The sequence below is a fragment of the Calypte anna genome, chromosome 6 (genome assembly GCF_003957555.1).
Source record: "Calypte anna isolate BGI_N300 chromosome 6, bCalAnn1_v1.p, whole genome shotgun sequence".
Classification (NCBI taxonomy): domain Eukaryota; kingdom Metazoa; phylum Chordata; class Aves; order Apodiformes; family Trochilidae; genus Calypte; species Calypte anna.
Genome location: NC_044252.1, coordinates 15,110,370 through 15,125,947, shown reverse-complemented (window position 1 = coordinate 15,125,947; position 15,578 = coordinate 15,110,370). Strand labels below are relative to the sequence as shown.

General features: G+C 38.1%; 1 protein-coding gene across 1 annotated transcript in view; it reads right to left on the bottom strand.

Annotated features, from left to right (window-relative positions):
• The window catches only part of PCDH15 (protocadherin related 15), a 350,336-nt gene that overhangs the window by 151,180 nt on the left and 183,578 nt on the right, over positions 1-15,578 (bottom strand). The window contains exons 12-14 of the mRNA XM_030453000.1: positions 12,879-13,013; positions 11,931-12,080; positions 3,768-3,961 (exon numbers count right to left, since the gene is read on the bottom strand). Coding sequence (XP_030308860.1) covers positions 3,768-3,961; positions 11,931-12,080; positions 12,879-13,013 — 479 coding nt within the window. The remainder of the gene's footprint in view (positions 1-3,767; positions 3,962-11,930; positions 12,081-12,878; positions 13,014-15,578) is intronic.

The following is a 15,578-nucleotide window of genomic DNA, read 5'->3' as shown; positions in this document are numbered from 1 at the left end:
AGCCTTACCATCTAGCATATCCTTGAGCATTTAAGAAGCTGAATTTGCAGATTACTGCCTCAGTAGATTTAAACAAAACCAGTGTAATCAAGGGAAGATAGACAATTACAGCTAAAGTTGATACTTCAGTGTAGATTACCTCCTTGTAAAACACAGTTATTTCTTGTCTTCTTGCCTAGATTAAAACGTTCCTTATATGTCACTAATCCTTCTGAATTTATGTTCTACACTTGCACAACTGGAATAAAAAAGCCACACCATTACCAAATACTGAACAACAGACACAATGAGTTAGGAGACAAAATACCACTTTAGCATTAGGGCTGCATATTTTCTTGGGATAGTTGCTGCCTGTGCGTGATAACACATGCAGATTAGTGTGCATTCTTCTTCCACTGCTGAATATTTAATAAAAATATGTTGCTCTGTATAATTTTTTCCTGATTTTCACTCAGTCTGATTTATTGCCTATCCAGCTCTGAAAAAACCCACAAATATTCCTTAAATCCTTAAGATCAGATCACAAAATTAAAGCACTAGCAGCCTGCAAACTAAAAGTGGAATGTTATTGCAGAGCTACTTCTCTTCATTTCTGTTCCCATTTCATTGGCACTTTCCATATTTATACCATGTATTTTATGTGTGCTATATAAAGCCCACTTAGGTGGCTTGCAAAATCTGCTTTGGCTTGGGAAAAGAGACAGAGCTGAGCCTTCCATCAGCCACAGCTTTTGTTCTGACACTGCAGGGAGAGGTGGATACACTGGGAACAGAGCTAGGAGCTGACTGGTGCTCACAATCTCACCAAAGCTTGGATATGCTCCAGCTAAACAGTAACACAAGGAAAGCGTGGTCAACAAGCCACTGAGACTGTGTTTCTGGCTCTACCTCAATTCTGTGTGCTCTCCACACATAACTCTGTTATAGAATGTATAATGAATGTATTTATATAGATGCGGACCAATATATCTGTGACCAAACATCTCTGCCTGTGCAAGTCAAAAAGAAAGTGTGCTTTTCCACTATATGGAATAATAATCTCATGATCAGGTGTTTTCTACATTGAAATTGATCTGGCAGATCACTGTTACCACTAAGAGACATGCTTCCACTATACAGGAATCTGCTATCAGTGGTGAAAAGGCTGAGGTCTGAAATAATTTGATTTTACAATTTTTTTCATTTTTTTCAGTAACAGAAACTGCTAATCCCTGTATACTTAACTATAACTTCAGCTTTTTAAAAAATCCTCGCTTTATCTTTAAACTCCAATACTTGATATACACTTAAATTTACTGAAAGTAAATTAAAATCACTGTAAATTAAAGTAAATTAAATCACTGTACTTAAATATACCCCAATAATTTACATTAAGGGTGTTTGCTATAGATAGGAATAAATACCCCACAAAAATATCTTGTTTTATGCACAGTCACCCAACAAGAATTTAGTGTGTTACGCAATGAAAAAGATACACAAAGTGAAGTTCAATTTAAACTTGTGCTTACAAAGGCTACAGAGATACAGACACTGAGCCAGCTCCAGTTGTTTGGTCCTGCTTTGTGTATAAGCAAGGGGATAACTGGAACCCAGCCTGTTCACACAGAACTACAGGCAGCCTGCTATGTCCTGCAGTAGAATACAGATTTGGGAAAAAAATGCTTAATATTTGAAATGACATCAAAATCCTTTATTTCTTTCTTTAATTGTTTGTTTTACAGGGCACAGACCTTTCTGCTTGCATATGTAATGGCTGGCTAGACCTAGCCTGTTCCTAAAAGTCTCAACTCCTGGCTACTGCCTCCAGCAGTAGATAAGAACCAACTAATACAACCCCAACTGGGAGATACTGACCATCTCACATGGAAGGAGATGCAAAAGGTCAGTTTTAAAGACATTGTAGCTGCAGCTCACATGATCACTGCCTGGCTTTTCTCTGTGCAAAATGACAGGAGTCAGCTCCAAGAACCATCAGCACATTTCTGGTTCTCCAGCCTTACAGAAAGAACATCAGGAAGGGAGCAAAATCTTTTTATCTGAATGCCTCTTACCAGGCAGTCAGTCATGCATGTTTTCTCCACAGCACTTGGCAGAAGCTCTGGCAGCCTCCCCCCCCTGATTTTTTACCTTCACAGACACAGAAGAAAAACAGCTCTGGGCTTCAAATACACCTCAGGACAAGGCCAGGCTGGCCCCAGGGCCACCCACCTCAGCTATGGGAATATGTAGAGTGGTTTTAAAAACACAGGCTAAAATCTATGAAGCAAACTGCCTGCTGTATTTCCATAAAAGGGGAAGCAAGAAAAGATTTCTCAAACATAAAAGGAGTGGATAGCAATCAAAGCTGTACTGTAGGCATTACAGTTGTTGGGGTCACACCACAGGACTCTGAAGTACTCTGAAGTGGCATTATTGATTTTTGTCCCCCATTTTAGTAGTACTGCACAAAAATGAGTGCATAGTAGTGCACAGTCTTGTCCTCAGCACTACTAACAGCCTCCTATCAGCTATTCTAAGGGTGAACTTATCAAGAAAGCAAGCAAGAGGGAAAGGTGAAAATTCATCCAGAAGATGGGGTTACCACGTTAGTTTTATGAACAATATTAATATTAATTAGTATTAATATTAATACTTCAATGATTGGAAAATACAGTTATAAAATATGTGCACAACAGGATGCGCTGCTTTCTTAGAGACATGATAGAAGATCAAGTCGTGAAGAAAATCCAAGGAGTGAAATCCCACATTTGTGGTTACTTACTTTCTTACATTACCCATTTTAGGAAAGGAAAAAAGAGACTGAGGAAGATTACAATACTAGAAGCTACAGCTCTCTTGTAGTGAAATGAGGCAATCAGGTGTGGCTAATTACAAGGTGGGAGGCGTAAATAAAGGCCAATAAAAGGCCTTTTATTGGTTGCCCAATCCTGCTCATGCACAATTGGGGAAGGCCTTAATTGGGCACAGGAGGGCTTGGCACAAGCTCACGCCTCCCACCTCATAATTAGCTACACCTGATTGCCTCACTTCACTACACTCTGTGTCATTCTCTTTAGACAATGAGACTGTCACACTAAGATTGTCACATTATGCCAGGCACAGAACATGAGTGCTGCACACTCAAAAGAAGCAGATAAGTGGGACTTGATTATTTTATTTTTTTTTAACATCCTGTTTTTTCAAACATCCTGTTCTAAACATGCTGAATTTACAGGCTGCTCTTCTTTATCAGCTGGTGGAGAATAGAAATAACTGCCCCTAGCAATTTAGATCTTAGTGAAACATTGCTCACCATTTGCACAGCTTCCCAAGTATGCCCACAGCAAACCAAGCCTGGATAACCTTGTACACCCTATATCTGGAGAGAAGGTCTCCAGCTCAGCCACCACACTGGTTCTGATCCTTTCTGCATCCCAGCAAGCTGCATTCTAAACAAAAAGCATCTCCCTTCTCACCCATATTCTTCCTTACATACCTTCACTTCAATTTCTCTTAACAAATGGGCATTCAAAATGACAGCACAACATGTCAGCTTTTAAAAAATAGACATTACAAGCAAATGAAAGAATGAAAACTGTGTACTGTAAGGAAAACATAAATCAGGAACAAAAAGTGAAAGGCTTCTAATATAGCAGTCTGCCAAAATATCATCCTTAACCCAAGCAGAACATATTGTATTCAAGTGTGGAGTTATAGACATTAAGGGTGTGCTACACTTCTTAGGCACTTCCAAGCACTGAGCGAAACATTTTATACACCATAATTACCTTCTCTGCGCAGGAGGAGCACTATCAGATGCTTTGACAGTGAGAGCATAGGATCGCTCCACTGACAGTACAGCTCCTGGAGCAATGGTGATAAGGCCTGTTCGGTCATTGATGATGAAGTCTCCCTGATCCCCAGCCAAAATTTCATATACTATCTGTCCATTGGATCCCTCGTCCGCATCTACAGCAGTGAGCTGCAATTCAAAACCAGAATGTCAGCATGCATGGTTCACTGTTGTATTTTAATAGGTTTTTTGTAAGGCAACTCAGTAGGGGGAGGGGAGGTAGAGGGGAAATTTAAACACCTGTAACGTTTGCTATTATTTCTGATTACTGTGCAACAAGGATACACCTATTATCCTTCACTTAAATTGTTAAGACATAATGAGGCAGAGAAAAACTGCTTACCAAAGATTGCAGGCGAATTATTGTAAGGTACAAATTAAGAAAACTAATTAAGACCAAGTTTAATCTCTGTAGAGTTTAACTGATAATGCTTTCTCTAAAGGGCAAGAAGATACTTACTGTGTTGCAAATGTAACAGGAGATTCACATTGAAACTGCTCTGCCTACTGAAGGTTCCCTCCCTCTCCACACTCCCGAACTGGCAGCTTTGTTACTGTCAGAAATTCTATTATCTAGGTCTTTCAATACAAGCCTTCATGGAAGTAGAGACCATTGTTTGTATTACTCACATGTGCATGTACCTGAAAGGGAGTTGAGTGGAAGGGAAAATGGCAGCTGTTCCTATATGGATATATGCATAGGAAACACAACCACGTGCAAGGTCCATCTCATATGGCAACGTGACAGCATCTGCCTGAAAAGCTGCTTGGGGTGATCCCAGCATTGTAACTGAGGCCATACTGATGAAATTTTTTTTCTCTCTACCATGACTGTGATTACTCTTGCTTGTAAAATTTCTTGTATAGAATTGCACAATTTTGGTTCTGAGCACAAGAAGCACTAAGGTCTAATATTTTAGAGCCAAATTATGATGATAAACCTAATATAATGAAAGGGTTCTTATCTTGTCTTTGAAAAAGGCAATGGCTTTATCCCACTTCTGTGGTGTGCCAAGCAAAATCGTTTATACACACCCCCAGAAAATACAGTTCAGTCTGACTGCTATGCCATAAAGAGGAACCAAAAATCTGAGATTTCAGATCAGACCCCTGCCATATCATGGTCAGAAATCAGCATCTATACCTCAGTCTTGACAGCTGACAGCTTAGTGCTAGTTAAGCCCTCTCAACCTCTCTTCTTCCTTTACTCATAAACAGAATAACACGCTATTCCACATACAACATACAATCACACAGCAAACTGCTCACCTTGCCTGTCATATGACTTGTATTACAATTATTATTGTATCTTTATCAACCTATTCAGGAAAAAAAAATTAAAAAAAAAAAAAAGAGGAGCACAGCATTTTGTTACATTACAGTTGAGTCACCAAAGTACCACCAAACTCCACCAGTACCTCTGGACTTTCTAAGGTGAATTTCTTCTTTCTGTAGTGGCTATTTTGCAGAAACACTTTCTGGCTTTTAATTTTTTATGACCACATACATCTTCAAACAGTACATGGGATGACATAAAGAAGTATGAGCAGAACTTGAACATGTAGGAGGCCACAGTGGCAGCAAGCAGAGGCGGCTCTGCCCCTGCACCCAGCTGCAGTGACAGAGAACCAGAGGCTCCCTGCTGCTCCGGCTGCAGCTCAGCAGTTCAAGGTGGGAAAATGGCACAGGGTATCAACAGGTAAGGTACTAGAGCTCCGCTGGGATGTACAAAACATTAAGAGATTCCAGCCTCAGAAATTTTTCCCTGTAGGGCTCCTAAAGTGATAATGAAAAAAAAAAAAATTTATAGATATGGACCTTCTTGAAAGGTCTCTGCTGCCCTATCTGCTTTGGCTTTCTTGACACAAACACTCACGCCACTGGATGGCCTAACAGAATCACAGAGTGTCATATGTTGGAAGAGGCCTTTATGATCATCCAGGCCAACCCTTAATCAACACTGTAAGCTCACCACTAAACCATATCCAGATTGCAAGCCTGGGATTTAAGGGTAACACATAATGACACAAAACCTTGGGAACTGCTACAAGCCAACAGCAGGATCAACAGATGTTATCCCAGTCAGGACCAGCCAACAGAGGCTCAGTGTCAGCCTGTTGGGCACTCATTGCTCACCCCTGTGACACCCTCCAAGGTGACAACATTGCAGACAGGTGGAGGAATTCACTGAAGTCTGTGCTCCCTTGGGATATAATATAATCTACTAATCAATCACACTCAACCTTCAGCAGGTCACAGCCTTTCAGAGCACTACCTACAATTTTCAAACCACCCTAGCCCAAGGATAGCTGAAGAACTGGAAGAAAACTAAACCTTGCAACTAGAACAAGAAGGGAGATAAAAAAAAACAACCCTAAAGCTGTACTTTGCAACTTAATCACATATATATGCAACATTAAACATCAAGGGGAGTATACAAAAAAAGTACGCAAAAAATTTTGGGGATCTAGCTGTTTATCCTATAGAACTCAATTCTTTATGCACACAGGCTCAGCAAAATATGAAATTTCATGTAAAAAGTGAAAACCTTGCTCAAAACCAAGAATTAAACCCACAACAGCTTAACAAAAGAAATTAATGGAAATGCTAAAAGATAAATGAATTAAGTGAATTAACCTTCGTTAACAGTGCAAGCTATTACAGACTAAGCTACTTTGTGAAGGATCAACAGTTTTTAACATGGAATAGCTTGTGAACAGTGCTCATCAACTGAAATGCATGCTAGTTAAGTTACTTTTCTCCTGAAGTAATACATTCTGCTTCCATATGCATATTTGATATTTATCTACAGTGATTTATTAGAATTTCTTTGTCATAGATGCTTCCCGCCAAAAACACAAATTTATCATTGTTGCATTAGATTAAGTGTCTTAATTCATCCTCCAACAGTACTTTAACACATCCTGTACATTGAACACAGGATAAACACTTGAAGTACCTAAAAAAAAGTATCACAAAACAGATAATTTTCTCTTAGAAGTAAAAATATATATATATATATATATATTGTAATTTTTTTAGAACATATCTTTCTTGTTCTATATTTTCTTTCGAAATTCTAAAAAGGTCATCCTGCAAGGGCTACACTTTTGGAAAGAGTTTTGCATTCCACTCATACCAAGTCTTGATGTTTCAACATATTAACTCACACCAATCCATCTCAAAACACCCAAACTCAGCATCTAAAACAAAATTTCTGCACGCTTCCAGGGTTTATAGCTTAACCCCCTCTTCTCAAAGTCTGCTTTTCTAATCAACTCTCTTCTATAGTTTATGTTCACAACTGGATTTGTTGCTTATCCCCACAAAGAGTAGCCATCAAAATAAATGACACAGTTAAGAAAAGTGCTGTTTTAACCTTCTCTACTGAACTTCAAAAGTAGCATGCATAAAAAGATAAATAAAGGATTTATGCAAAATACAAGGTCCTAAGTACCGAATGACAAGAAATGGAACAAAGCCAGTTTTAACTATGACTACACAAAAAAGGAAATAAATTGACAACACAAATACATAGATTAATAAGGTTAATTAAACTTACAAATACTGAATGCCTGAAAAGATAAGTGACTTGAATAACATTTTCAGAGGTAAAACAAGGAATCAAAACCAGAATTAAAGAGAATTATTTTAACAGCTGCCATAACACATGATTCTATAAATTCCATCTGACAGAAAATATACAGGAAGTACAGACCAAGATTTATTTTTCTTTTCTTTTTTCTTTTTGCCTCCAGCAGTATCATCTTCATTGTCTTAACATTTAACATATTGAACAATTTGCAAAATAGGTTTATATTCTCCTGCAGGTAGAAGTGATTTTTTGGAAGCAAAAGGAGACTTGGAGTGATGGCCTTGCAGCTTACGAAGACACAGTCTTGGCAACTAGACAAGCTTTTTTCAAACTCACTTGGAAGCAACTGGGCTTCAGCACATGACCTGCACCTTTTCCACAACAACACTTTTAGAGACCTTGCCCTGAACAGATAAAAGCAATTACCAGCCTCTCCAGTAGCCCAACATTTTGCAATGAACTAAATGTTGCGCAAAGTTGGTAATTTGTACTGGCCTAAAGCAACACCTGAAGAAACAGGGAGTGAGGTTGGTTCAGCTCTCATCAGCTCTCCTGGATGCTGGCATTTGAGTCAGGTGAGAGCAAGGCTGCAGAGCCATGTTCAGTACACACTACTGCTGTCTAACCCTGTCAAGGAAACAGCACAATTGCTCTCCAGAGCAGCACAGTGGTGAAAAATCCTGGGCTGCCAGGACTGAGCTGAAAACCCTTCTTGTCCCTCCAGGGCTCAGCAGTACAACGCTGCCATTAGCTGCACTAAGAAAAACAGTCATGAGTTTCTGTGTCAGGGGCAAACAGGATTGTGATGGAGATATTTCCAAAACTTGAGCCAATAAAATATGACACAAATGTGAGAAGGTCAAACTGCTTTTTCAGAATCTTCTTCAGACATTTACTTGGTTCTCTATTTTTACTTCAGTATGTAGGTACATTTATTGAGAAGCACAAACAAACCCCTGTTTTTTTTGTTTTCGGTTTCTACTACTAAGGTTTACTTTGTATATGAAAATTAATATGCTGATGTTCTGAAGCCAAAGGGTTGAAAATAGCCACAAAAACACTAAGTGTGGCTTGGAGATGACTTTTATAAAGAAGGAGGAAGAATTTCCTCTAAATTGTTCTGTCACTTTATAGTAAGATGTCTGTTTAAGAGCTGCAAACCGTGCACTTATGCTGAGGTTGAAATACCCAAACATGTCTCTCATGCATCATTCAGCATGTGTCTGTATGTAGGGATGGCTGAAATCACACCTGCCTGTGTGCAAGGAATGGAAACAAACTATTTAGAAGAGACAAATTGATCCAGCACTTAGAAGCTGCATTTAAGGTAACAGCAAAACAGTCCCAGAGGAGATATTTATTTAATGGCTCTAAATAAAAATTGTCCCTGTGTACAACTAAAAGTGCTGTTACTGCTCAAGATTAATTCTACTGTGAGCAAGAGCTAAGTAACAGACACTTTCCTGCCTGCAGTTTTACTATGTTTTCTGGTTTTGCTTTCATTTCTAACCCCATCACAATGGCTGTTTAAGCCTTGATGTCTGAAGTGCTCTGCATAACCAAGACCTGGGGCAGGACCCAATTAACCTGCACTAGTCAACTCAGGCAGAATCATTTCAGTGCATTCAAGGTGAACAGGTAATGCACTAATCCACTGCATGGTTTATTTTCCATTTTCAGTCATGGAGTTTCTAAGGATTTGATTGAAGAGTGTACCAGACAGCAAACACAATCTAAAGCTGTTAGCTAGTATGTTTGTGGTTGTGTTTTTTTTCAACAGTAACATTAAAATAACTTTCCACAAAATAGGACAACAAGCACGTACAAACTGCCGTTATTGATATGTTTTCAGAACTGCACTCAGAAAGAAAAAAAAAAAACCACAAAAAACCCCCCATTAAGCCTTTTATTACCTTCAGGATAATAAGAGCTAAGTGGCAACTACATGAGAGGACTTACACTGGTAGGCCAGAGGTTTGCATTTTTATAGAAAGATGACATACTTCATAAAAGAAATACTCTCTTGATCATCCCTGAAAGTCTGAGTAGAGTTAAGCACAAGCCAGCACATATATGTAAGTGATTACAAGGTTGTAGAGATTTACTGAGGTCAGTGTTCTTTTCCTAACCCACCTTCTCTGATTAGAGAAAGTGGTTTTATAGCCTAATCATATGTGACCTGGATCATTTTCCTTTAGGAAAATCATAGCTGATTGTCATAGCTGATCTTCATCCCACAGCACAGAATCTCAAATTATTCTTAAACAAATTACAAGATAGGTTTACAAGATGAGTTTGTTCCACATGCAGAGAACAAGCTGAGTTTCCTTTGTCTCACGCTTCTTTAATTCTAATTGAAGGATGCAGTGCCTGCAGCCTGGGCAAAATAACAAGGTGGGCAACTTCCCAAATACACCAGCAGCCTGGAATCATCAGCACTGGCATTATCAGCATGCAGAAATCTTAAGGTTACTCTTAGGATTTTTTTAAATGTCAGTTAGTTTATAAACTCAGATCATCTGTCAATGTAAAATTAGTTGAAAAACAACCCCTCTATCAAAACAGACAGAATTATTTAACCTCTACCTCTGACCACATTATAAATATTTGTTTACCAGGCAGACAGAAGTATAGAGGAGGGGAAAAACCCTCTCTTTCAAAACTTTGTTTTCCAAGATAATTTTAATTTTTAGCAGACAAGTGTAAAACCTGGCCTTCCCACTGCTCATTACCAACTTCACATCATTCTAAAAGACACCAGTTCCAGATCTACGTCAAGCACTAGCTAAGTAAGAACACTCTGCACAGCACTTAGAGCTAAACTTTTTTCATAATTTTTGCCTTTATGATTTTTTATCTTTGCAGTATTTCTAACTGTAATTTGTACACTTGCCTGTGCATGCCTCCAGGGTCTGAAAACATTTGCAGTTGAAATACCAGAAAGCATAACCTCTCAGACAGCACCTTCACTTTGAGCACAGAAGTACTCGAGCATTGCAGCTCATTTAGAAAATCACAGTAGCTGCTCTACCTCATCCCACTTATCATGAACACAACTCAGGCAGCTCAAAGCATCCTTGAGGCAAAATTTGGATACTGAAACCAGCCTTTTCACATATGCTGCAGTCTCATTTGGCAACAACAATGTTGCCTCATGTTTGCTGGCACATGTAACAGTAAGAGGAAAAACCATTTAGATGCTTGTATACATGAAATCCACAGCATACTACTTGGATGATGCCCTGCATAACAAAGGCCAGGTGATAACCCTGATGAGTGCTTCTCAGGCTACAGTGTTTATGCTTTAAGAAAGAAACCTTGATTTAATTTTTTCCAGCACTGTACTTCAAATACCACACAAATGTATTGAAGTAAAAAAATCCCCCCACCTATGCATGGCGTTAGGAGTTTATGCAATGTTTCAAAGACTGCTTCTGATGTCAAACCCCAGAGCTCCTGAGCTCTACCTCTTTTTACTCAGACAACAGTATTTGGTCTCTTTTTGTTTCCCACATAGCCCCCTGCAAAACTGGAAAGAACTAAATTATATTTAAAACTTTTATCTTTCCCTAAAATCTTGCTGAAAATGTCCCTATGGCTGCCACTGATGCTTTTAAGCACCTGTAGCCCAGAATGATGAAAAGACATGAATAACATAAATGAAGACTCAAAATTAGTAAATCAACAAGTCAGTACAGCTCAAGTAGGACATATGCCAAAAAAGAAACTGAACTCACTCTTTTTATTGTTTCATCTGTTTACTGCTGCCTTTACAAGCTTAACTGATCATTGTATTTCAGAAAATGGTATTTTATTACTTATTTCAGCTGATTAATATTTTTTCCCAATACTGCTACTGCCTTCTACCATCCTGAATGCCAGCTTCCACTAACAGCAGCTTCTCAGCCAGCTAGACTGGCAGCTCCCAGAAGCATGGCTGAGATGTTACGAGAATTACCACCCAAGAAAGCCTTTTTCCATTAACTTCAGTGCATCCAGGAATCACCTCCAGTCTGCTTAAACATAAATCAGTACTTGCAGATTTTAATCAAAACTGCTTCTCTCTCTGGAGCTGTGTTCAAAACATTTTTCAGCACTTATTTGCTCTACAAATTACTTACCTAGTCTTCTGTAAAAAACAGGTTTTATGACATGATAAAATGTTTCTGGTTATGACTTACTGAACCGTTTACCTGTTCTCCCAAAATCTTTTATTTCAATATCCCACTAACAGAGGTGAATATTTTTTTCTTTTGATATTTTTCAGATGAAAAGATTTTGTACAGCTTCAGATGAAACAGCTGAACAGCAGGTGTATACATCTAATACAGACCTATCCTTTAGTGTCAGTAACTTTTTAATAGCTATGTAACTAATGAAGTGGATGGAGATTGACAATTATTTCTAGCTTTTTTTCAGTGCATTTCCAGTTTGTATTAACAAGACCACCTACTACTAACAAAGAATGAGTTAACAAAGCTAATAAAAAAGACACAAAATTACCTTTATAACGCCTTCCCCAGGCATCATATCTGTATAAACCTTGACATTGTATGATATATTCGAGAAGGTTGGGGTATTATCATTTGCATCGACCACCAGAATATTGACTGTCACTGGGACACTCTCCTGTACACCATCAGAAGCTGTCATCTTCAGGATGAAAAAAACAAAACAGGAGCACATTTTAATGGTGTGTTCTTATACAATTCCAACTATGAGAAACTACCATTCAACAGTTAAAAATCTGCATTCATTTTTCATTTTTGTCTGCACTAAGAATTACAGGAGGACTCTGCTGAGCTTGAATCTGCAGCATGCAAGACTCCAGGCAAAAGCAAAATGAAATAATACCTTTGAAACATACTGTGCCAGATCACCAGGAGGAATGGGAGGGAGTAACTCAGGGTTTTCTCAGGGTTAGGGCTGGAAGGGCAGAGTCCTCAAGGCCATAGCAGCTCACAAACCTGTCTGACACTACAAGTCTCACCTGGGCAGGGCCAAGAGAAGGATCTGCTCCACATGGTAAACAAAAAGGCAAAGCCATTCTTACTCCAGACAGGAAATCTGACCTCTCCCTTCAAATGCTAAAGGGACAGAAAATCCAGAGACATCGATTGGGAACACCTGTAGAGGAACATGATTTCCACATAGGACCTGTGCAAATTATTTAAGATGTTTACTCCCAGAGTGAGCAGTGCCTGAGGGAATATTAAATCCATTTAAGCTTTTTCTTTAAAAAAATGCTTTTTTCTTTTTTCCTTTTTTTTTTTTTTTCTTTTTATACTTCTGGCTGTGTTTTATGTTGGCTGCCTTTTTGTTTTCAACAAAAAGAAAATGGAATGGCCGTTACAAAACCATTTTGATTATCCACAATGCTGCTACAACAGATTATTTTTCCCCATGTGCTCTGAGCAGTGCCTGACAGACCTTCAAATGCACTTAGCTTACCGAGAAGGTGTAAAGCTGCTGGACTTCTCTGTCAACGGGCTGCAGCAGGGTGAGGTAGCGGATGATGCCACTCCGAGTCACAGTAAAAACTGTATTGTAGTCATTCAGAAAAAGATGCACCTGGGGATCCTTGGTCTTTAAACAATATTAAAAAGAGCATTTTATTATAAATTTATATTTAACATTAATTTTTCAATTACTCAGTGCAAGCGCTTGTTTTAGTTGAAACCTGAATAAGCTGAAAGTCCAAAATACTGTGACAAACTGAAGCTAAAAAATGTAAAAAAAATAATAAATCTAACTCCCCTGTATCTGCTAGTTTAGATTATTTTAGATGATACTTTTTTCATTAAAACAATAATTCTTAAGCTAAATTTAACTCACCAATATAAGATATCAGATTCAAGCATTTGTCTTCAACCATATTAAAACCAAAACTTAACTTGATGAGTAGAGCAATAAAAGTGAAAAAAAAGAATTATATGTTGAAGCACATTGCTAAATAGAGGCTATTCTGAGATTCTCTTTACATCTTCAGAAGAATCAAAATATACTGATACAGAATGATGAATCTCAACTGATTAAAGCAACCGTGGTATAATTTTCAACATGCAGTAAGATTTTAAGGGAAAGAAAAGAAATTTTAAAAAGCAGCACGTCAAGGCACTGTAAATTGGTTCCTAATGACTTCCCCAGGAAGCCTAGTGGGAACAGAAATTCCAAGTGTGGGTGGCTCATTGGAACACTGGGCAAGCACTGGGAGTGATGCTGCAGTACTGACACTGCATGCAAAACCAGGCCACAGAATTAAAAGATTCCTCCTGAGAGATCTTGAGCAACCACTGAGGGACTCAGCCTCCAATTTACACCCCTACCTCCTGCTGTGGTGAGCAAATAATAAGAGTATAGGGGAAGAAGAATAAAATGTCCCCTGGGGAAAAGGACAAATTAATTTTGGGACAAACATAATTTCAGCTAATAGAAAGGGGTAGGGTTCTGCCATGAGCAGAATGCCCTCTCATTGTCATTCCTGTGTAATTAAAAAATAAAACCCATCACTGGGAAGTCCCCCAAATCTCTACAGGATAGCAGACAGGAGCACTTGAGCTAACTCCAATATTCACTGAGTGTCATAAGGAACAACTATGAGGACAGATTACTTATAGAATGGTTTGGGTTAAAAGGAACTATAAAGATCACCTACTCCCAGCCCCCTTGCTATGGGCAAAATCACAATTTTATCAATCCCATATACTCTAGAGCACAGGTTTGGAAGGTTAAGATTGCTATTTAAATGAGAATGCATTTCAGCTGCTGAAAGCTAAGTTAAAGAAATATCAGCATTCCAAATGAGTGCTCCTGACTGCCTAAAGCTTTGCTGCAACTATGTCAGCTTTTAGTAAAATTAAAATTAATTTTACAGATAGTAATGCAAATGGCAATCCCTTTTTTCCATGAAAAAATTAGAACGGGTAATTGCCAATAATTGCTCACTACAAAGTTGGTCAAAAATTTAATTTACAAAAACCCTGGCTAGTTGTTACAGTTCTTGTTTTCAAATCCATTTTGAACACTAATAAAACAATATTTTTTTTCCCTAATGCATTCCTGGGAAAAGAATAGAGATGGAAATTCCATATACTGTGAATTAATCTATTCTATTGCTCAACTGTTGTTGTATTAGACATTTTGTCCTAATGTGTAAGCTTTACTGCAGTGCCTACTTTTACTACCTTACCCACAAAGCAATTTGTTTCCTTAATCTTAGCACTTTTATGCTTTTAAATTTTTATCACATTTTATGGTGAAAGGTCTGCTCAACTTAACTGTGAACATTTTGTGGCAGACAGTGTGAGAGAATAGAATTGTGGTAAAAATCCATCTATATAGCAAACACTGTTTCCAATACTCCATTTAAAAAAAAAAAAGTTTTATTTTATTTTTAGGCCTGGACTTAAGCAGTGTCATTTCTGACTACATTACTGGGTCATGTAAGTTGTCTCCAGAAATTTTTTAGCTTATAGTTTTAGGTAGAAAACTATCAGAATTCACACAGAAGTGTATACATGCAACCTGCAAGGAGCATTTCAATCATGCAGCTCAAACCTGATATGGTTTACATACTTCAAACTGACTGATAAGTAATTTTTAAATTTAAAAAAAAAACACAAAACAAACAAAGAATTATTTGTAATAATTAAGATTCCTATAAAGACATATTATTTAATGAACATAAAGCAATCACAATGCAACCACGGTACAGCATTATGCCATAAATTAATTCAGTGCAATGTGTTTAAAGGGCTCTTTGCAGGCTTCACAAAACAAGTGACAGTTCCAGTCTCACAAAAACACCAACAGGGCAAGGAAAAACAAAGGAGGACAGAGGAACAGAAATTTTAAAAATCACAATTAAAAAATAAGGAGTTTTGCAAACATAGTACCCAATACCTACAGGAAAGGCACCTGGTGCAACCTACAAAGAAAAACAAATGATGTAAAATGAATACAAGAAACTAAACACAAACCTGATGCTGATGGACACTGTGAAAGCAAGACACTTGGAAAATTATGGTAACAGACAAAAACACAATAAAATGGGATGCAGAAAGTGCTCCAGTGCTCTCTTCATAACAAAGCTGGGTTTTGACTTTGTTCTACTTGAAAATCTCTGGAGAAGTCCCTGAAAGCTTGAAAGCC